Raw genomic sequence first — 20,974 nt, 5'->3', positions numbered from 1 at the left:
TTCTCCGCCAACTCCTTTCCCTCATTCCCATCTACTTTACCTCCCCCAAGCTTCCTGAAGTACTGGGAGGGGCTTAAGATCAAAACTTCCCCAATCTCCAACCCCCATAGCGTAGGAGGCGGAAGCACACCAAGCTGGGAGAGGGGGTCAGCCTCTGGTGGTGCTGTGTGTCTTCCCCAGCACGGTGGGGGGCAGAGGCTCTGAAGAGCTCCTCCAGGGGCAGCCTCCTTTATTTCAGGGGATCCCAAGGGCCCCAGCTGTATGCAAACATTAGCCCATAGCCCAAGAATGTTTGCATGATCTTTGCCGCCCTCCCACCTTGCACTTTAAGCAATCCTGGGATGAACTATTTAGATGTGGGCCGCCTCTCAAGGAAGGGGTCCCTGATGGAAATGATGATCCCATAGAATCAGCTGGATTAGAAACACCTCAAAGGGGACTTCCCTGGTGGTGCAGTGGTTAAGAATCTGCCTGCCAATGCAGGGGACACGGGGTCGAGCCCTGGTCCAGGAAGATTCCACATGCCGCGGAGCAACTAAGCCCATGAGCCACAACTACCGAGCCTGCGCTCTACTGCCCGCGAGCCACAACTACTGAGGCCCGCGCGCCTAGAGCCCGTGCTCTGCAACAAGAGAAGCCCATGCACCACAGCGAAGAGTAGCCCCCGCTCGCCGCAACTAGAGAAAGCCTGCGCGCAGCAAAGAAGGCCCAATGCAGCCAAAAATAAACAAATAAATAAAAATTAAAAAAAAAAGAAACACCGGAGTATTCTAGTCCTTTCCTCCCCAGTTCTCTGTGGTCTGTTGCCACCTGTGACTCCCTGACATCATGGGTAGAGGTGGGTGGGAAGGAGAAAGCGAGTGAATGAGTACTGCATTCTGTCCACCCCCACCCTAACTGCTTCTGAATCCTGGCTGGTTACCTCCAGTGCTTGGCCTGTTCAGGAATGTCACACCACCTACTTAAACCCCATCCCTGCCTCCAGCATGCCTTGGACTTTGGACATGTCCCCTGGAGTCACACAAAGGGAACCAAGTTTACTAAGTGATTCAAAGCCTTGCCCTCCTAGACTTTGGTCCAACTTTTTTTTTTTTTTTTAAGTTTTTGGCCAGGCCTGCATTGGAAGTGCAGAGTCTTAACCACTGGACCACCAGGGAAGTCCCGGTCCAACATTTTTGAAGCCATCACCAAAAAGGAGTGGTACCCCATCTAGTCCACCATCCATACAGCTTCCAAACTGGGTGACAAATGTGAAGTGAGAAGGAGGAAGGGGGAGTGGCTTGGCACAGGAAAAAGAGGCTGGAGCCACAAAATTACAGAATCAAGGCCCAAGAGTTTTACTTGATCCACACAATCTGTAAAATTTCTTTTGTTTAGAAATTGTGAGTTACCACAAACTTCCAATTCCTCCTTCTCTTGAAGAATGAGGAGCCAGGCCTTACATTCCCACGTGGCAAACTGACGAGAGCCACATAGCAGCCGAGCCCTTTAGACGGGCCACAAGCTTTCCTGCTTAACCACAGTCCCCACCACTCCCAGCTGTCTTACCCCTGGCGCTGATGCGCTCACATCACCTGTGTGGCTCCTCTCTAAAACCTTCCAACTCAGCATCATCCAAAAGGACTTTCTACAATGATGGAAATATTATTAATCTGTGCTGTCTTTGGATTGACCACATGCAGCTATCAAACTCCTGAAATGTGGACAGTGTCACTGAGGAACTAAAATGTTAATTAGTTAATTTTTTTTCAGTTCAAACTCATTTCCTTTTTATTAAAGTCCAAGTTATGTTACATGGTTTGGTACTTAAAGGAAAACTTGTTCAAATAAGGTAATATGTTATCATCAATATTTCCAGGTGATTGTTTACAATCGAGTAGCACTATCAGTAAATTCTCGGGAATCCCATCCATGGGGTTTACACTTTGTCAAGACCCAGTTCCTCTGGAGTGGAGATTTTCAGTTCTTTTAAAGTTGGTCTAAGTTCCTGGATGACATAGGGGTAGATTTCCTTATGAGGTTCTGCTTTGTCCTTAACAACCTCTAGGATGCGAACTGCACTAGCAAAATCATGTAAGCGTCTGCATGTCTGCAAAGCAACATCAATGATTTGGGGCTCTGGAACCAGATCACAGCCAACAGTCGTGTTCATCCCTTTACGCAATTCCCAAGCATCAATATCTGGCTTATTGAAGTATGTCACCCAGCGAGCAGCATAACTCCTCCATCTGTCTCATGTGACCCATGGGAGTAGCAGCGAATTGACTGGGTAACAGCGGCGGGACCCGGGGGGCTGGTCCGGGAGACTGACTGCTGCTACCGAGCAGCGCAGCGGCAGGCAGCAGTGCCTAGCGTAACAGCGATGGCGGCACGCAGGTTAAGGCTGAGAAGCCGGGTGTGAGCTCAAGACGGCTCGGGAGCTCGTGTTTAATTTTAATTTAAGTAGTCAAATGTGGCTGGTTGATCCCATATTAGACAGTGTGGATCTAATTAGTTGAGTCCCAGGTAGGGACAATGAGTCATGCAAGGCCACACAGCAAGTTGGTGGTACCATCAGGATGAGAATCCCGATGGAATGCCTGGTCCTGTTTCTCTCCAGTGGCAGTGCAGTACAATGGTGAGGGGCACGGATTCAGCCAGACTACCTGGGCTTATTTACAATTCTGATTTGCTGCTTTGCCTGGTATTGTTTCCTAATGTCTTACCTCATTTTCAAAGAGGTTACAGTTTTGATCTGTTTTCTTGGTACACTTTCTACATCAGGGGGTTATTATTCTGCTCCTCAATTCTTTTTCTTGCAACTTTGTATGGGATTTGACCTTGATACTTTTCTGTTGCCTGTTTGTCAAGTTAATTTCCCTTAACTTTTCTAATATCAGAGCTCCCTCTTCTGTTGATTTCAGGGAGTGTTTGAAAATCCAGGTGCTAGTCTTCTGCTTTCTGTTCTCCCCACTCTTACCTGGACCTTGGCTTTCCTTCCTCTCTACTGCCCATCCTGCCCGGCTGTGCTTCCATTCCCCAGGAGAGGGCCCCCCAAGAGCACCCCACCCCCACCCCGGGGCTAGGACTGCCTGGATCTTGGTTCTAACCCTTACTGGATGGGTGATCTCAGACAAGTCCCTTGCCCTCCCTATACCCGTTTCCTGGCCTGTGAACTGGGGATGGATAGGTCATCAACCCCAACGTACGAGGACTGAGTTAATCATAAAGCACTTGGAACAGAGACTGGCTCTTAGCAGCACTGTGTGTGTGGCTTACAGCTGAGGGCCAGCTTCCCTATCCAGTTGGAGGATGTGACCTGGCACCAGAGGCTCCCTACCCCATCTGGCATCTCGGCCTTAACCCTCACTTGTTTACGGATCAGGAAGGTGGCAGGTTTTTGTGTCACCCCAGCTGTGGGCCTAGAATAGCAAAGGAGCATCCGACAGACCAGTGAAGCCTCTTCCTGGTTCTCTGCAGGGCGGAAGCCTGGCCAGGAAGCCAGATGGGGGAGAGGAAGGGCTAGGGCTGCAAGAGGAGGGTCTGTGCAGCCCCACAGGGAAGATTTAAACTCTAGAAGGCCACACGAGGCTGGGAAGCAGGCTCTGGGAACAGCCTCCAATGGCTCCTTTGGACGATCCCTCACCCCCTACAGCTGAGGCCTCTCGACCATCTGTCACCCCAGCTGGGCCCAGTCAGGGGGGCCGAGAGCTTCGCCCAGCTCACTGACTCAGCTGAGAGTCATCCCTAAAGCTAATCAGGCTGGGCTCCTGCCTTATTCCGAGGCCATGCCCTTGCCAGCTACCCTTGTTTCAGTACCAGGACCCTGTCTCACATCCCTGATCACCCACCTACCCAGCCCTAAAGCTGTGCCTTCCATGTAAGTTCACCTGCTAAGTTCACCCAAGAACAGGTTTTGCCTTTTCAATCTTGCCATCCCCAGAAGTGAGCCTCACGAGAGGCCTCTCAGACCAGGGAGACCACCCGACTCAGGCAGCATGATTTAGACTTCCGTGGTTTACCAGATAACGTGTACAGTTAGAGCATTTCACTTCCAACATACCAGGGCCCTCAAAAGACAACGGCTAAGGACCATGTTGACCTTTGGAAGGTCCTGCCCAGCCCCGAGTTTGGCCCCAACTCCCTAAATTCACCAACACCTCCCTTCAGTGTCTGCTTCCAAGATCTGCCCCGTAGTCTGCTCTCTGGTACCCGTCCAACCTTGCCTGATCACACTGATCCTCACGTGTTATGAGGCTCTTGCCAGAACCAGCCAACTTTTACCCGAAGTCCCAGAGACGAGTGGCTCCCCCACTGCATCCCACACACCAAGAATGGAGAGATGAACAGAGAACAAAACAGCCTGTGAGAAGCTGGCTTCATCCTCCAGTGAAGAGGCAATTCTGGCCCTGTTCTGGCTCAAGAGTAAACTTGCTAGAGCAAAATTCAATTAATGAATGAGTCATATCATTACATATCAGAGTTTCAGTGTCAGTTGTGAGTGGCTGACAGTGAATCTTAAACAGCAGATGCCCAGGTGACCAGCCACACTGGGTATAGGTCTGCAGTGTCGGCATCACCTGGAAGCCTGTTAATAATGCAGAACCTTGGGTTCCCCCGACCCCAGAGCTGCTGAATTAGCCAGCATTTTAACTAGATCCCCAGTGATTTGGGCATACCTTAAACTATGAGCAGCTCTGGTCTATAAGAGCCTCTCAACCCTGCCTAGCTGTACATCAGAATCACCTGGAGATCTTTTCAAACCACCCATCTCTGGGGATTGATTTAACTGGTCTGGAGTGGGGTCCTAGCATTGCTATATAGAAAAGTTCTTCCACTGACTCTAATATATAGCAAAGACTGAGCTCTATCACTGCCGATATGACCTCGGGCCACGTGCTAGCCTCCAAGCCTCTCTTAGACTGGAGTGGGAATAAAAGTGACTGTTTCCTGGGGTTAAAGGGGTTAGAGACTGGAGCATGTCTAATACACAGTAGGAGGGGTTAAAGGGGTTAGAGACTGGAGCATGTCTAATACACAGTAGGAGCACAACCATGGCCTGGAGGAGGAAGACCAAAGATGAACCCAGATGGCAAACTGTTCCTCAAAAGCAGGAAATGTCATGTATTTTTCCCCAGCTCCTCACCCTCAGGTCCAAGTAGACCCCCAGCCAGCACAAGTCCCCTTGTCCCAAGGCCTGAGCAGGCCTGAAGTTGGAGGAAAGGTTGGAGACAGCCTTGCCACCATCACGTCTATCAAACTTAGGTTTAGGAAAATGCACAGGAAATTCAGCACAGACAGGGAACTCATCTTTGCAGTTTCCCTTCACTGATTTTAAACATTCTAGTCTTTGTTTAGAGAATGCAAGAGCCACATTTCTCAGGGACTGCAGAGAGGCTGTTTTTACCAGACAGCTTCCCAATTTAGGGAAATGATTTCCTGCTTTGGGGGACTATAGTGGAAATTCTTGAGAATTTGTTTCACATAAATCACTTCTTTAGTAGCAGCAAAGTTTTAGGACCTTCCTAAAATCCTAGGAAAATCTTATCTGAGCTCTAGCCCAACTGGGCCACTTTTCGGGAGCAGCAGCTTTTTCTGGGGACAGAACAGCCCTGCCAGCTCCGGATGATGCTTGTCCTATTTCTATCCTACCTCCAGATGCTGCCAATTAATGCCAGTCATTGAAGGCAAAGATTGGCTAGATTGGAAGTGACCCAGGAACCAGGTTGCAGAACCCCTGTTTTCTAAAATCGCCCAATCATAGGACTCAGCTGGTCGTATTGACGCCCAGGCCTCACCCCAGACGCACTAGGCTAAGGTTTCCAGGAACGACTCTGGAATTTCTATCTTTGGCAAGTGCCCCCCCATAACAGCTCCCACTTATTAAGAACTTAATCTGTGCCAGGTATTGTGTTAAATGCTTTTAATTAACTCATTTCATCCCCATAAGAACCTACAAATTAAGGAATTTGCTCAGGATCACACAATGATCAAAGGACGGAGCTGGAATTCCACCTCAGGTATCATGACCGCAGAGCCCCCAAACCAAGAAGTAGTGTGGTCTCCGGCAAAAATGGCAATAAGATTCTAAACTAGAACAAGGACTTACGGACCTGGGAGGAGCTGGGTACTCTCCAGGAGATAGTGCCACTGCAGTTCAAAGGTATTTTCGGTAACCTAGGAGAGTAGAACCCAACAAGGAGGCCAGAGTAACCTTAGAGCTCTCTGGCTTTCCCTGGGCCAGCCATTCAAGGTGGCTGCCCCTACGTGCCCATGGCTTTAGAGAGCTGCCCTGTCCAGAAGGCCTCACCCTCAGGGGAGGCAGAGTATACTGTGTGCCAAGGGTGGAAACAGGCAGAAGTTTCTGGCAGTCAGTTGGCACCCGTGACAGCCAGCCTTTCTCCCCATAATATCTAGGAGCCCACCCAGACAGGGAGCAGAGAAAACAGGGCACACCTGCCTCTACTACTATCCCCCAACCCTCCATGCTGCTAAGATCCCCAGAATCTTAGAAGCACAGTGGGTCCAAGAGAGCTTCCTGTTTTCACTTCCCAGTCCCAAAAAGAAAAAAAAAAGAAAAAGAGCCTTGCTCACCAAACTCCATGCCTCTGGAAATCAAGCCTACCTTAAGATTACTCTGCCGATGATTTCTCAAATGATCAGCAAGGCCCTGAGTGGCATAGCCTATTACCAGCTGGCATAGCCCTGAGTGGGGTAATAGGAAAGCCTCGATGTCTGCAGAGTTGAGGAATCTCAACGGGGACAAGTCACATTTTCAAAGCTCAAAGGGACAGGCCAGAGCTCAGGTCCCCAGGGGGAGTCTAGCAGGGACCAATCTCACTCCAGGAGGGAATCTAAATGGACCCCTTAAGTTTCCTCTGCCCCTACTGCTGATGGGGGAGCTTAAGGTCAGAGAGGCCTGAGATTAGGAGGGGTGAGGGTGTTGGCAAGATGACAAGTTGATCTACCTTTACTTCAGAAGCCAGAAAAAACTCCAAGGAAAGCAAAGCCTCCCAAGGCTAAGCTTCCACCCATCTTCTCCCGGTTCTGGTTCAGAGACCACCTGCCCCAGATGAAGCAAGCCCTAGAAGGCAGGACAGAGCTAGAGAGGGTCTTGAAGGACACAAGGTCCCACCAACTGGTTTGGGGCTTTGAGGCCTGTATGAAGTACTCACATCCAGAAGTGTGGCTGGCTGCAACAGAGTCCTCAGATCAGGAAACTCCTTCACCCAGCCCTAGAGATGACTTCCCGGCAGGGCAGGGCAGACTCAGGGGGTGAGGCTTAGGCATTTAAAGGGCCCTTGCAGCTGGTTCTCATTTGTTTGGTTTTGTTTTTTTCTCCTCTGGGCTGCTTCTACTGCAGCTGAAGGCACTGCAGCTCACTCAGTGCAGGAATTCCCACCTCAGAGCCAGCTGGCAGCACTGGCATGAGACTGGGGAGGGTCCTCGGCCCGAGGCAGGGGGCAGGTGCTGACCGAGTTCACTTCTACCCCATCTGGCTTTAATTTCCCAATCTGGGTGCGTACAATTTTGCCTCTCCACAGCTGTTTCGGTTCCAGCTGCAGTCCCTCCTCTAAGAGAAGATAACTTGGTATTTTTTATTTTAGATTCAGAAAATTTAGCCCAGGTCTCCAAAGAGATGTTCAATAGAAAACATAAACACATACACGTATGTCCTCTTTCTGGCAAGGTGCTGTGTTGGGAGCTTGGAGTGTCTCTCCTCTTCCCAAGTTTCCCAGCAGCCTGGGTCAGGGAAGAAGGGCAGGTAGGCTCTGCACCCTAAGGGCAGCAGCGCTCAGTATTTCCGCTGCCGGGGGAAGAGACTACTTCCTGAGGACCGGAGCGGGGGGCTGGTGGGGCTGGCATCCTCTGAGTCCAGGCTGAAGAGGTCCCTGCCAGTACGAAGGATCTGCTCCTCCAGCTTCTTGTGTCGCTTCATGTCTGAGAGGACCTTGTCCAGGCGCGCTTCCCGTTTCTGGCTCCGGGCTGAGCTTCCTGGAGAAGGGGAATGAGAGAAATGTGGAAGCGAGTGAGGCAGTGTGCACCAGCCCCGCCTGGATCTTACTAATCACTTGGGGAGCTCATTGAACAGAGATTTCCAGGCCTGTCCTGGAGGTTCTGAGGTTTAGGGATGGGGCCTCAGATGGGGTGGGCAGTGAAGATCTGAATTATGAGAAGGGGCTAGAAATATGAAGACTGGGGAGAAGCATCCCAGGTAGGGGACGAGCAAGTGCAAAAGCCCCAGGGCAAGAACAGGGAGGTCTGTTCAATGAGAAATGTAGAGCTGGGGGAGACAGGAAAGATATGACCTACAGGCCACGATAAGGGGTTTGGATCTTTTAGTTTACATGGAAGCCCTGGGGGGAGGGCGGGGTTGGATTCTCAACTGACACACTCATACACCACCCCACCCCCGCCCCCCAGAAATGGAATCCTTTGGAGAATTTAAAACAGAGAAGTGACACAATTTATGTTTTGAAACATAAACCCGTCTCTGGCTGCTGAGGCTGGCGACAGGAAGACCAGTTAGGAGCCACCACAACTATCTAGGCAAGAGAGATGGTGGCTTGGATAAGGGTGCAGGCAGAGCTAACAAGACTTGCTGCTGGCTTGAATGCTGGGGTAAAAGAAAGAGAAATCAACACTGGCTCCGAGGGGGAAACTCCCTGGTGGCACAGTGGTTAAGAATCTGCCTGCCAATGCAGGGGACATGGGTTCGAGCCCTGGTCCGGGAAGATCCACATGCCGCGGAGCAATTAAGCCCGTGTGCCACAACTACTGAGCGTATGCTCTACAGCCCGCGTGCCACAATTACTGAAGCCCATGTGCCTAGAGCCCGTGCTCTGCAACAAGAGAAGCCACCGCAATGAGAAGCCTGCACACCGCAACAGAGTAGCCCCCACTCGCCACAACTAGAGAAAGCCCGTGTGCAGCAACAAAGACACAAAGCAGCCAAAAATAAATAAATAAATAAATTTATTAAAAAAACAAGCAAACAAAAAGAGAATGGCTCCGAGGGTAAATTCTAGGAAGGCACACGGGATGGGAAACTGGGTCAGATTAGGAGATGTACACAGTAGTGTAGGGATGTGGATCTAGATAATAATGATAACGACTTGGCCTTCTGGGGGGGGACTGAGATCAAAGGAATGGGAAGCATGATGGAATTATCTGCGGAAGATAGGGGACCACCAAAGCTGGAAGGATGGCACAACTGGGGGCATGCTCTCTCCTGAAACAAGTTCTGTAGATATCAAGGCACCAAGCAAGCCTCTTTTAGGGAGTCACTTTCTGAGTAAGTGGAAGCAGAGGCCCTTCACCACCACCCCAATTCTCCCCTCTTGTCTGTACCTGGGGTGCGTCTCCGGTCAATCAGGGAGTCCTTTGGTGTCATTGGCTCATCATCAAAGTCAAATTCTGTGGGCATGTGCGGTCTGGGACAGGGGGACAGAGAGTGAAAGGTGAGGGTGGTTCCCCCCAAACACCCCCACTTCTCCACAGCCTGCTGGCTCTTCCTCTCCAGCTCTCTTCCCTCCCTCCACTTCCCATGCTCCTGGGTCCCCCCTCCCCTCCCTACTTCCTCCCGGCATCAGGGGAGCAGCCTCAAGGACAAGGTGTAAGGGCGTGCCCTCACTTTTCCTCTTCCTCCTCTTTGGTCTCTGGCTCCTCATCGGATCTCTCCTCTTCACTCTGGGCCTCAGGTGTGGGTGGCCGGCGGGGCAGGATCTCAGCCTGTAGCTCCAGAGTGCCGTGGGCAGCCAGCAGTTCATAGAGCCTTTGGATTTCCGAGGGGGGTGGCATCCAGGACTGCCCATCCGCGGGCAGCTCCACCTCTTCATCGCTGCAGGGCACGCACCAGTCCTCGGATTCTCCCTTGGCATGCTCTTCCCCCTCAGTGCTGGGGGCTTCTCCCTGCACCTCCTCGGCCCCGGACCCCTCATGCTCAGTCTCCTCCCGGCCTCCTTCCCCCTCTTCCTCGGCTTGATCGGCCGAAGCAGAGGGGCCTCCGGTATCCTCCACGGCCAGAGCCTGGAGGCCGGAGGTCACTTCCCCTTCTTCAGACAGAGGCGCCGCCGTGGTGGCTGCAATGTCTCCATGGCCCCGGACAAGGGACATATGTCACTAGGGAAGGGGCCCTGCGATGATAGGAGATGCAGGAGTACTGAACTGGGGATCCCCCAACCCCAAGGGTTGGGCTCCCCAGGGGTTTAGGGAATGTCTCTCTAACCAATCAGACTCCAACAGCAGTCCCTGCGAATAGACCGCCTGTTCCCAAGAGGGGTCGCTCCGTCCCCTCCAAGGACCCCGCCCCCACGGATCGAGATCCGATACTCCGGTGTTCCCAGGGACCGGCAGAAACCACTTTCCAGGCGGGAGAGGACCGGACCCGCTCTTCTCGCCTTGATACCTCCCCTTTCTACACCTGGATCCGGCACCCTCTCCCCAAACCTCGAAGTTTCGCCGCCTCAGCTGCCATACGCACCTAGGAGCTAAGACCCGCCTCCCGGGCTGCGCACGGTCACACTACGCAGGCGCACAGAGATCGCGCGGGAGGCTCAGTTTCAGTCAAAGCTACTTGGATGAGGAAAGCAAGGGAAGGCTTGCACATGCGCAGATAGGCGCTCCGGAATGATAGGCTTCGGCCCATAGTAAAGATGGCCACCTGGGCGGCGCATGCGCAAACCACCCAATAGGTTCTGCCCGAAAGGAGGCAGTACCTCGGGCCCCAGCGGCGCACGCACGTACGGACCAACTGAGGCTGGAGGCGAGTCTCATGCAGTCTCCGTTTATTGGTGTTTCACTCATGCAGCATCCGGCATACAAAAAGGGAGAATCTGTTTGGCGTATCCTTTTGTTTTGTTTTGCTTTTAGACTTTTAGGTTTTTTCCCTACACTTTTCTTTTTTTAGGGGGAAAAAAGACCCCGCCAACTCGCAACCGCGTTGTGGTTCTGTCCCCGCCCCCCAAACCTCTCTCGTCCTCTTAAAAAATAATCATAGACCTCTCCGCCCCTCCCTTGCTCCCTGCAGCTGGGAGCTTTGGTCCTATTTTTTGGGTTCTTTCGTTACAAAGCACGTGAATGACCCCAGCCCCAACGAGTTCTCTGACTGGGTTAAAAAGCCCAGGTGGGGAAGGTCAACTCAGGCTGACCGGGGAGGGTCAACAGCAGCGCCCCTCCCTTCTCCCAGGTGCGTGTTCGGAACAGTACTGGCCACCCGTGCACAAGTCTCCAAACGAGGCCTGTCTTGCCAGCGCTGCGACCCCGAGGCACCATGGGGGCGTCCGGACCTGGGTGGTCCCAGCTGAGAACAGTCGGAGCCCGGGCTAGGGAGCCCTCTCCTGACACTGCTCCCCTCCCCCAGCCTGATCTAAGTGCTGGAGTTTTTGCAGAATGAACGGTGGAGGAGGGTGGAGGGGAGGATGCTGAGGGGCGATGAGGAGGCAGGAAGAGGAAGAGGGTGGAGGATGTGGAGAGGGAAAGGGAGATGAATAAGGAGAGAAGGAAGAAAGGAATGAGGGAGGATGCTGAGACAATGAAAGTTGGGAAAGGGAGACCAGGGTTGAGGTGCAGGAAATTCTCGGGAGGTTGTGGTGCAGGAAGGTGGGGAGAGATGCTGGGAGGCTGAGAGCAAAGAGAGTTTGGGAGATGTTCAGGGAGGTTTCCAGAAGTGCAAGGAGGTTTCCAGAAGTGCAGGGATAGGGAAGCCAAGAGGCTGGAGGCGATGCAGGCAGGAGTGCAGGGAAGTTGGAAACAGTGCAGGGAGAAGGGAGGCCTACGGTTGGCAGAGGAGCCTGGCAGGATGCAGGAGCAGGAAAGAAGCTGTAAACAAGGCCGCTCAGGCTCCCTTGGTCCCTATGGGTGCGGGCCTGGGCCATGGATTGGGCTCCCCGCAGGGGAGGATGGGCCCAAGGCAGCTCCCAACAGGAAAAAAAGTCTCGGAATGCAGGGCAGAGCCCCTCACTTATACACTGTGGGAGAGGAGAGGGAGGGACAGACAGAGACAGTTGGGGGGGGAGGGGAGACAAGGAGAGACAAAGAAGTAGGGAGGACAGACAGGAGAGATCAGGGGCAGGGGTTAGTAAAGCTGCCCTTGCCAACCCTTCCATTCCTCCCGGCCTGTCCCAGACCCCCACTCACCGCCTAAGTTGATGACGCAGGAGGCGATGATGATGAGGACCCCCCCTACCAGCGCCACGATGCTTAAGAGCTTGGCCACGCGACCCAGACGCTGGGCCCCATCCACGTCCCCCTGCTGCAGGCTGTTCCGGGACTGGGGTTAGGGTGAGGGGTGGGGGCACCAGCCCAGCCGGGATCAGGTGTGAGAGTCGTCCAAAGGAGACAGGCCAGTTGGTAGCAGTGGTTAAGGGAGGAAGGGGATTGGAGAGGCAGCAGGAGGAGGGCACAGGTCAGTAAGGCTGTGTGAAATGTCTCAACTTCCCTCCCACCTGAAGAGGTAGGGCTCAGAAGGTGAAATCCTAGGAAGAGGCAAGGAAAGGCCCTGTAATTGGGAAGTGAGGTCCATGCAGAAAGGGGAGGGAAGGCAAGGTTACTCCTGGGGCTCTGTCCCAGCACTGGCAGGAAGCTGGGAGCCACAGCAGGCCTGGGCCAGGGTCCCTTGGGGCTCACCATGACGGCATAAGCGAAGGCCACGATGTTGACAGGCCACATGGGGCAGAAGCAGGACAGGATGGCGAGGATGATGTAGTCCCGAGGTTTCTGGGTGCCTTCACCCCCCTCCACCCCAGACCCTGCCAGCTGGGAACTAGGGTGGCGGCTCAGGCTACCTCGGGGAGATCCTGAATGCCCACTGTGAGCCCTTCCTAGTCTATCCTCCTCAACCAGCTGCTGCAGCACACGGGGTGGAGCCCCATTGGCTGGGGGGGTTTTTGTTGAGGGTGGTGAGTGAGGCTGGAGGACTGGACCCTCTTCCCCATCACCATCACCAGCCTGCAGGGGAACCACTGCCCCATTCTCCTGCTTTTCTCCCACGTTCTCAGTCAGGACCTCAGAGGTGGGGTCCTCCTGGGTAGGGGGCTCCGGCTGAAGGACTGGCTTGGAGGTGGGCTGGGAAGCTGGCTGGGGGTCTGGCTGAGGGTCTGGCTGGGGGTCCGGCTGGGGGTCCAGCTGGGGAGCAGGCTCTGAGGCTGGCTCAAGTGGGGCTGCGGATTCCAGGTTGGACCCCTGGTTTGCAGTGGCCTCTTTGCTCACTTCTGGTTTGGATGCTAGCTCTTGGCATGTTTCTTCGGTGCTGGAGTTGGCCTTTGATTCCCCTCCTGGGTTTGAGCTGAGGTCTCTGGCCTGAGCTGTTTCTGGGGCCACGGTTGGGATCTCTGTGGTTTCTGGAGCCAGCCCAGCCTTGGGCTCTGGGTCCACAGGGGCCCCAGTGATGTCTAGGCCTGGCTGCAGGGTCTCTGGCTCATCTGGGACCCCAGCTGGGATCTGGGGAGGACCAGTTCCGGCTTCAGAATGGCCAGGCCCTTCTCCCTGGGTCTGGGGACCCTCCTCTACCCCCTTCATCTCAGAGACCTCAGAGCTGCTGGCTGCCATCTTGAGATAGGAGAGGGGAGAGGGCCTCTGTGGGAAGGATAGAGCAGCAGAGACAGCAGCAAATCCTGGAAGAGGAGGAGACAGGCTTAGTGTGAGGAGGGAAGAGGTAGCTCTCAGCACTGCAGCCCAAGAGGGCAATGCTCCTATCTCAGTGCCAGCCTTGGGCTGCCTCTGGGGAAAGGAAGAAAAGTTGGGGTTTCCTTTGCTTTGGGGTGGGACATCTCTGGGGAGGAGTGCTCTGCTCAGTCTTCTGGTTAGCGAGCCCTGGGAAGATGAACCCTTTTGTAAACAGGATCCTCCCCATGGTCTCTTCCTGGGTCCACCCAACAAGATCCAGACTCTCAGATCCTAGTAGATACCACAGCGCCCCAAAATCAACAAGCTGTTCAGAGACGCATGCACTCCGATAGGCAGACTGGGCAGAGAACCCCGAAACTCGCATTCCACTCCCTCTGCATCCATCCTCCCTTCCTCCCTGGGCGCCCAGCGCGGTTTGCTTGATGCGCCTTTGGGGCGTAGACGCCCGCGCCCCTCCCTGGGGGACCTGGGCATCTCCTCTGAGCCCCTTCCCAGCCCCTCTCCCAGGGACTTCCTCGCCCCCGGGGGACCGGCGCCGCTTCCTCCCATTGGCGTGGTGCGCCCAGCACCACCAGCCAGTCCGCCAGGCGCCCGAATTCCCGTACAGCCCTCCCGGCGTCCGCTGTCTGTCCGTCCACTACTACCCGCAGCCTCAGTCCATTCCCGTCTCACCTCGACGCCGGCCTCCAAACTGCTCCCGCTGCTGCCGCCGCCGCCACCGCCACCGCCGCGGTTGCAGCAGCCGCAGCCCGGGAAGGAGCAAGTCAGTGAGCGAGGGAGGGAGGCGGCGGGTCTCCCCTCCCCTCTGCTCATCCCCTCCTCCCCTCCTCTCAGGTCCCCTCCCCTACGCTCCGCTGCCGCGCACCGCCCCCGCCCCTTGCACGCCTCCCGCCCCTCTCGGCCAGCCGGAGGGAGCCACGCGTGCCAGGCCCCGCGTTACCTGGGCAACCGGCCGGGGGACCACTCGCGCCGCTCCCTGGCCCTTCCCCCGCGCGGCACCTGGGGGTGCCTCCTTCCCATGCCCCAGCCCCCTCCCGCCAACGGCCACCGGGGGTCCTGGCAGAGGCAGGGGGTTGGGGGAAACGGAGAGGGGTCTGCGAAGAGACAGGACCAGTGGGACAGGCAGGACCAGGTGGAGGCACCCCTACAAGCAGAAAGAGGAGATGAGGCAAGACTTGGGGAGGCTGCAGAGGATGACCGGGGTGGGGTTTCAAGAAAAGGGAGCCTGCCGAACAGGAAGTCCCTCTACCCCCAAGGAAGCAGCAGCAGAAATGGGTACTGGAAGGCTCAAGAAAAGGTCCTTGTAAGGGTCAGAGCAAGGACTGGGAAGGGAATTGCAGGGGGCAGGGTAGAGGCTGCAAGGGCAGTCTGGAACAGCAGGAGGGGGCTGCGGCAGAGGAGCCCGAGTAAGAGCAGGTTGGACCACACCAAGAATGAAGAGAACAAGTGGGGAAAAGTGCAGTTTTTATTCTCAACCTCATTGTTCCCCATCTTAGGGCTCAGAGTTGCCCAGTCTTTTCGCAGCTACATCATCCATCAACTCCCAGGACCTGAAGGGTGTGCAGGTATTGGGCTGAGCAGCAGGCAATCGGCCTGGCTGGGGGAAAGCAGCATTTATGGCCCACAACTGTTTGGGTTTCTGACCCAGGCCTCTTCAAATCTCCAGGGGCTATTCTGGGCCTGTGCTGACTGGGTATTCCCCCAGAGACTCCGGAGTCCTGGAACGTGCTCTCCACAGTCACCGGAGCCTCAGCCCCACCCTGAATCTGGACTGCAGCCACTGATACTGCCTCTGGGGAGGAAGGAGCCAGAGCCCCAGAGCTGCACAGGGCAGAGCAAGACTGGGACAGACAACAGGCCTAAGAATCCCCTTAGGGGTGGGGACAGGGGGCTTGGTGAGAGCAATTCATTCACTGAGTCAGAGACAGGTTTTTATTTAAAATTTATTGTAATGGGGTCCGCGCAAAAGGAGGGGGTGAAGGGTGGGGAACATGCAGGGGACACAGGAACACGATGACATGGCCAGGGCCACAGCTTCTGTCGCGGGGGGAGGGATGAAAAGAAAAGGCCAGGGATGGAGCTGGGGTGGAAGAGGGAAGGGGGAGACACTGTGGCTGCATTCCCCCCACCCCCAGGAAGCACCTCTAGTCCCTGGATCCCCCCATTGACCCTGGCCCCCTAAGATTCCATCTCTTGTCCTGCCTCTGGCCCTAGTGGCTCCTTCTTTTGCTCCCCTTGACTTGTTTTCCCCTGACAGATTCTCAAGCAGGATGATGTTTAGGGCCTGACCCCAAACCACCCCACCTTATGAAAGTATAACCTCTGCCTTCCCTGTTTCTGCCCCTCCTCAAATCTCACCTTTCCCCCTCTCTGGGACAGAATCTTTGATTTCCCTCCTTCCTCTCCTCCCTCCCCCTGGAAAAAAAAAAAAAAAAAAAGCACCAACTCCCCAGGGAGGGGCAGCAAACAGTAGGGGGACACTGGAAGGAGGAGAGCAAGAAGGACCATCGAGGGAAAGGCTCACAAATCCCTGGAAGGGCAGGGCAGGGGGTTACAGAGAGGAGAGGGGGTGAGGGCAGTGGCCACTCCTGTCCTCTGCCACCCCTGCCCACTGTCCAGGGGGCCTCAACACAACCGAGGGGACAGGTGTGTGTGGGGTCAGGGCTGATAGGGAAAAGAGAGGAGCAGGAGAAACAAATCATTAAAACCTAGCGAATTCCCCTAAGAAAAACACTTCTTCCTCCTTTCCTTCTGGAGGCTCCTTGGTTGATGGGGGAAATAGTGAGGAATTGGTGGGAAGAGAGAGGGGAAGAGGAGATGGTACCAAGGGACTTTCCTCCATTCTCCCCTCTCCCCCCCACCAACTTGGAGCTCACCAGGGCTGGGAGGGAAGTGGCTGAGAGCTCACAGGCACCCCCTCGGCCCCCGAGAGGGAGCCCACAGCTGTGGGAGGGGCTGCCACTGCCGCTGCTGCCGCCGCCGCCGCCGCTGCCGCCATTGGACAGACCTCACCTGTACCTGTAAGGTGAGAAACACCAAATCACAGTGCAATCTGAATGGCAAGAACCTTGCCCCTTGCCCCAGACTCTTTCCAGACAGCCTCCCGTGGGACACAGCCGTTGCTCACTTCCTGTTTGGTCCCCAGAGATTTTGGCCCGTATCCTTACCCAGTTCTCCTGAAAGGCCCTCCCTGTCCCCAGAAGTCTCCCTAACTTGGGTGATAGGTGGGCATCCCTGGCCTTCCTAAGATCCCCTATTGGGCCCTTTGAGCCCCCTCGTCCCACACGCCCCATCCCACCCCCCCCAGCCATGCCCCACGCCTTGCCTGGTGGGTGCGGGGGTCCCCCTCAGCAGGTGGGCTGTGGCTGGGGGGCGTCTCCCGGGACAGGGGGGGCGGCCCCCCCCAGATGGGTCTGCATGTGGCCGGCCAGCTGGGCAGGGGTCTTGCAGTGCACGCTGCACAGCTTGCACAGGATGCGGTCAGCCCGCGGGGCCTGGAGCCCATGGTCCTTCACCGCGTGGATGCGCAGGTATGCTGCCGTGGTGAAGCCTATGGGGGGGGGTGGATTGGGATGGGGGGGTGGGGGTCAGCCAGGCGGAGACCCCAGAGACGGGGTTGTTCTCCTAGGCTGGGGACACCCTCCTCAGATGGCCCTGTCCTCCTCCCACCATATCCTTGGTAGCCTGGGGCCAACTACTCTGCTGGGGCTGGTGGGGCATAGCTCCTCCCTGAGCTTGAGAACTGGTTGAGTGGTGTTGGCTTTTGGGCCTTGGTATCCACAGAACCCATCCTCTGTGGCTGGGGGATCTCTCCTGGGGTGACCGGACACTGATTCCTAGCCACTTGAAGAGTTGACCCTCAGCAGAGACGGCTGTGTCCCCTCCCTCCAGTGCCCCATGTAGTCTCAGACCGGTTACTCAGTGAAGAAGTGAATTTGTTTAAAAGCAGCTTTCTCTACCACTGAGGCAGGGCGAGTACTTGTTAAATCCCTGCCATTGTACTCCACCTGCCCCAGGAGCTGAAGACAAGAACTTGTGGCTGCACAGCTGAAACCTTGTCTTCTGACCCTTGGGAACTGGCTCTCTTGACCACTCCTTCCCCAAAGCAGTTGTGTCCCCCTCCCATCTCCCCACACACACCCAGAGGTGGACTCTTTCTGGTAGATCATCTCCTCAAGCCATGACCTCTTCGAACTTAGTGATGATGTTTAGTCATCCCAATGTTGCTTCATTTGCTTTCTAAAGGGCTCTAGATGCCACGAGCTCTTGGCTACAGCACCTTTAACCCACATCTGTGGAAGGGCCTCTGGTTTTGTCCCCACCCTTTGTCCCCCACCCCACCCCCGGCACCTCTCAGCGTGTACCTTTGTTGCAGAGCTCACAGACATGGTGAGGGCCCTGGCTGTGCACCTTCATGTGGTCCGAAATATAAGCCGAGCTCAACATCTTGCCACACACATGACATGGCACCTTCTCCTCGTGTCGTACTGTGTGGGCCCGCAGCCGATCCTTCGTAGCAAAAGCTGCCTCACATTTCTGGGGAGGGGGGAGGGGCGTGGGGGGTGTCAGGAGAGTTAAAGCTTCGGGGAGTAGGAAGAGGGGGGCAAGAGGTTAAAGGAATCAGAGCCTTGGGGATCTTTGATCTGTAGGAAATGGGAGTGAGATGATGAGGCCTTGAAGAAGGGATGAAAAAATGGAGTGAAAAAGCAAAAAGAAGAGAGAGAAAAAGGGGGTCTGAGAGGCTGAACTCAGACAACTACAATGAGGATCAAAATCATGAAAACCAGGACAGGAGGAGGCGGGCTTCCTACCTCACATTTGAAGGGCCGTTCTGTTGAGTGCACTTGTCTGACGTGACTGTTGAGGTGATCCGGCCTGGGGATACGTTGGGGTTGGGGTTAGGGCCCTGGAGTGTGGAGGTGTCCCCGAGTCTGCCTAACACTGTACAGCAGGCCTTTCCCTGGGTCCCTACATTTTCTCCCAAGCCCGGGGTTTCAGAATCCTGGTAAGGCAGGAAATCCCTCTTCTGGTGCAGGGCTGCCTCGGCCTCCTCCCACTTGAGGCTGTCCTACAACCCAAAAACCCACCTCCTTTGCTAAGCACCACCCCCTGCTCCCTGGTAACCAGGAGAGGCTGTCCGCCCTCCTCCCTGGGAGTGGCTCCCTGTCCCCATTCTCAGAAACCTCCCTCCCTCCCTCCCCACCAGCCAAGGCCAGGCCACCTCCATCGCCGACCGTCCCTCCCTCCCCACCCGCCTAGTGGGCGGCCGAAGCCCCGTGCACACCGGGAGAAGCTCTTGCCACAGTGGGAGCAGTTGTAGGGCTTGTGCACAGCGCCGTCATGTGAGCGCACGTGGTAGCTCATGCGGTCCTTGCGCTTGAAGCGCTGCTGGCACACCGGGCACTGGTAGGGCTTCTCGTCCGAGTGCGACAGCTTGTGTCGGTTCAGGTGGTAGACGTCGCGGAAAGCCTTGCCGCACATCTCGCAGGCGTGGTTCTTCCGGATGCGCTTTCCCGAGGCGGTCGTGGTCACCACGCCACCGGCGGCCACTGCGGCCGCTCCGCCGCCGGCACCCGCTTCTCCCCCTCCCCCGCCGGCTCCGCTCAGCTGGGGCACGCTCAGGAGGCTCAGGGGCACCATGGTGGGCATCTTCATAGCACCCGAAGGGACCCGGCCGGCTTTGGCTCCCGTGTGGATGGCCTCGTGCCTTCGGAGGTTGTAGCCGTTCTTGAACTCCTTGGCGCACAGGGCACAGATGTAGGGCCCCTTGCTCTTTGTCTTCTTCTCCAAGGCAGATGCGACCGGGGCCACGGCGACCGTCGAGGTTGGGGCAACGACGGCGGTGGCCGCGGCTGCGGCGATGGTGGCGGCAGAGACAGGGGGCGCGGCCTCAGCGGCGGGCGCCGACACCGGAGGGGGCGGCGGAGGGGGCGCCGGGGGCTGCTTCAGAGCCGCTGTGTCCACAGTGGAGGCGGTGGCCGGGGCCGGGGGCGCAGCAGCAACGGCGGCGGCGGCAGCGGCTGCGGCGGCCGCGGCTGCGGCGGCGGCGGACTCCTGGGCGGCGGCAAGAACCGGGAGCAAGTCCACCTGGAGGGGCTCGGCCGCCGGGGCCTGGGGCGTGGGTGGGGGCGCCGGCGCGGCCTGCGAAAACAAGGCGCCGTGTGGGCCGCGGCCGCGGGTCGGCGCCCTCCCAGCCCGGCCCGCCACGGCCGGCCCCTACTCACCTGGAATGGACTCTGGGCGCAGCCCTGGGAGGCAAAGAAGCGGGACTGGAGCTCAGCCCCGACCTGCAGGGGGTTCTGGGCGTGACCCTGAGGTGGCGGGAAGGAGTTCATGAGGCCGCCCACCCCCCGGGAGTCCAGGCCCAGCACGGGGAAGGGGGGGGCCAGCAGCGTGCAAGGGAACACGGGGAACATGGCCTCGGCCACGGCGGGGCCCCCGGGGCTCAGCGGGGGCCGGGGGCGCGGGCCGCGCGGGGCCCGGGCTCGGGGCACCGCCCCCGGCCGGCCGGGCTGGGCCGCGCCGAACGCATGGCCCGCGGGCCGCCCCGCCGCCCGCGCACCCCGGCCGGCGGGAGGGAGGGAAGGAGGGCGCCTGGCGGGCCGCGGAGCGCGGCGGAGACGGCGGCGGCGACGCCCCCTGGGTGGGGGCGGGAGGCCCCGCGGGGCCGGGGGCCGGGGGCGGGGGCCCGGGCGGCGGCGGCGGCGGCGGCGGTTGGAGCCTGGCGGGGCGGGGTGGGGGGAGCGAGGGAGCAGCCTCGGCCCCCGCCGCGCGCGCGCCCAGCCGGCGCCTCGGGGAGGGCGGGGGAGGGCGCGAGGGAGGGAGGGGGACAGCTGCGCGCGCACCGGGCGCGCGGAGGGGGGGGTGGGACGGGAGGGAGGGCGGGCGGGAGGGGGTGTGGGAAGGGGGGGTGGGGCGGGGGAGGGGGTTGTTACCTGGAAGATGAAGCTGCTCCAGTTGCCTGGATCCATGGCGGAGGGAGGGAGGGAGGTGGCTCGTGCTCACCCTGGGGCGGGAGGAGGAGGAGGAGGCGGCAGTGGGGGAGGGGGAACCCGGGGAGGAGGCGCGCGGGGCGGGCGGGAGGGGGGGAGGAGGAGGAGGAGGAGGGTGGGGGGGAGCGGAGCACACTGCGCGCGGGGAGGGAGGGAGGGCGGGGGGCGCGAGGACACACAAGAGGCTGGAGCGGGCGCGAGCGCGAGCGCGCGCGAGGCCAGCGGGAGGGGGGAGGTACGAGAGGGACTCTGGCGGGAGGAGGGACGGGGGAGCCACCCAGCAGCTGGAGTCGCCCTAAGCGCGAGACCCCTGAGACGGCCGCTGATTGGCTGACGATGGCGCAGGTGGTGGGCGCGCGGGAGACGGGGCGGCTTCT

General features: G+C 57.4%; 3 protein-coding genes across 10 annotated transcripts; all 3 read right to left on the bottom strand.

Moving 5' to 3' along the window:
* Positions 1-7,774: 7,774 nt before the first annotated feature.
* On the bottom strand, positions 7,775-10,613 carry PAGR1 (PAXIP1 associated glutamate rich protein 1). Its single transcript, XM_067706184.1, has 4 exons — positions 10,463-10,613; positions 9,614-10,115; positions 9,331-9,413; positions 7,775-7,974 (listed from the first exon to the last, which is right to left on the bottom strand). The coding sequence occupies exons 2-4, from the start codon at positions 10,093-10,095 to the stop codon at positions 7,775-7,777; spliced, it is 765 nt and encodes a 254-aa protein (XP_067562285.1). The 5' UTR covers positions 10,096-10,115; positions 10,463-10,613.
* Positions 10,614-10,751: 138 nt separating this feature from the next.
* On the bottom strand, positions 10,752-14,436 carry PRRT2 (proline rich transmembrane protein 2). 2 transcript variants are annotated; one of them, XM_067706182.1, is made up of 4 exons: positions 14,278-14,436; positions 12,607-13,592; positions 12,118-12,250; positions 10,752-11,948 (listed from the first exon to the last, which is right to left on the bottom strand). In XM_067706182.1, exons 2-4 carry the CDS (start codon positions 13,525-13,527, stop codon positions 11,938-11,940), a joined length of 1,065 nt encoding a protein of 354 aa, XP_067562283.1. In that variant the 5' UTR covers positions 13,528-13,592; positions 14,278-14,436; the 3' UTR covers positions 10,752-11,937. The 2 variants fall into 2 exon arrangements, with proteins under 2 accessions (XP_067562283.1, XP_067562282.1); XM_067706181.1 differs by lacking the exon at positions 10,752-11,948 and having other exon boundaries at positions 11,965-12,250.
* Positions 14,437-15,530: 1,094 nt separating this feature from the next.
* Positions 15,531-20,663, bottom strand: MAZ (MYC associated zinc finger protein). 7 transcript variants are annotated; one of them, XM_067706177.1, is made up of 7 exons: positions 20,541-20,663; positions 19,830-19,916; positions 18,890-19,746; positions 18,417-18,480; positions 17,970-18,141; positions 16,931-17,155; positions 16,490-16,623 (listed from the first exon to the last, which is right to left on the bottom strand). In XM_067706177.1, exons 1-6 carry the CDS (start codon positions 20,574-20,576, stop codon positions 16,953-16,955), a joined length of 1,419 nt encoding a protein of 472 aa, XP_067562278.1. In that variant the 5' UTR covers positions 20,577-20,663; the 3' UTR covers positions 16,490-16,623; positions 16,931-16,952. The 7 variants fall into 7 exon arrangements, with proteins under 7 accessions (XP_067562279.1, XP_067562277.1, XP_067562281.1 ...); XM_067706174.1 differs by lacking the exon at positions 20,541-20,663 and adding an exon at positions 20,118-20,149 and having other exon boundaries at positions 19,830-20,065; XM_067706178.1 differs by lacking the exon at positions 16,931-17,155 and having other exon boundaries at positions 15,531-16,623.
* Between the last annotated feature and the right edge of the window lie 311 nt (positions 20,664-20,974).

Source organism: Pseudorca crassidens, chromosome 15, assembly GCF_039906515.1.
Source record: "Pseudorca crassidens isolate mPseCra1 chromosome 15, mPseCra1.hap1, whole genome shotgun sequence".
NCBI lineage: Eukaryota > Metazoa > Chordata > Mammalia > Artiodactyla > Delphinidae > Pseudorca > Pseudorca crassidens.
This window is presented reverse-complemented; position numbering and strand designations above follow the sequence as displayed.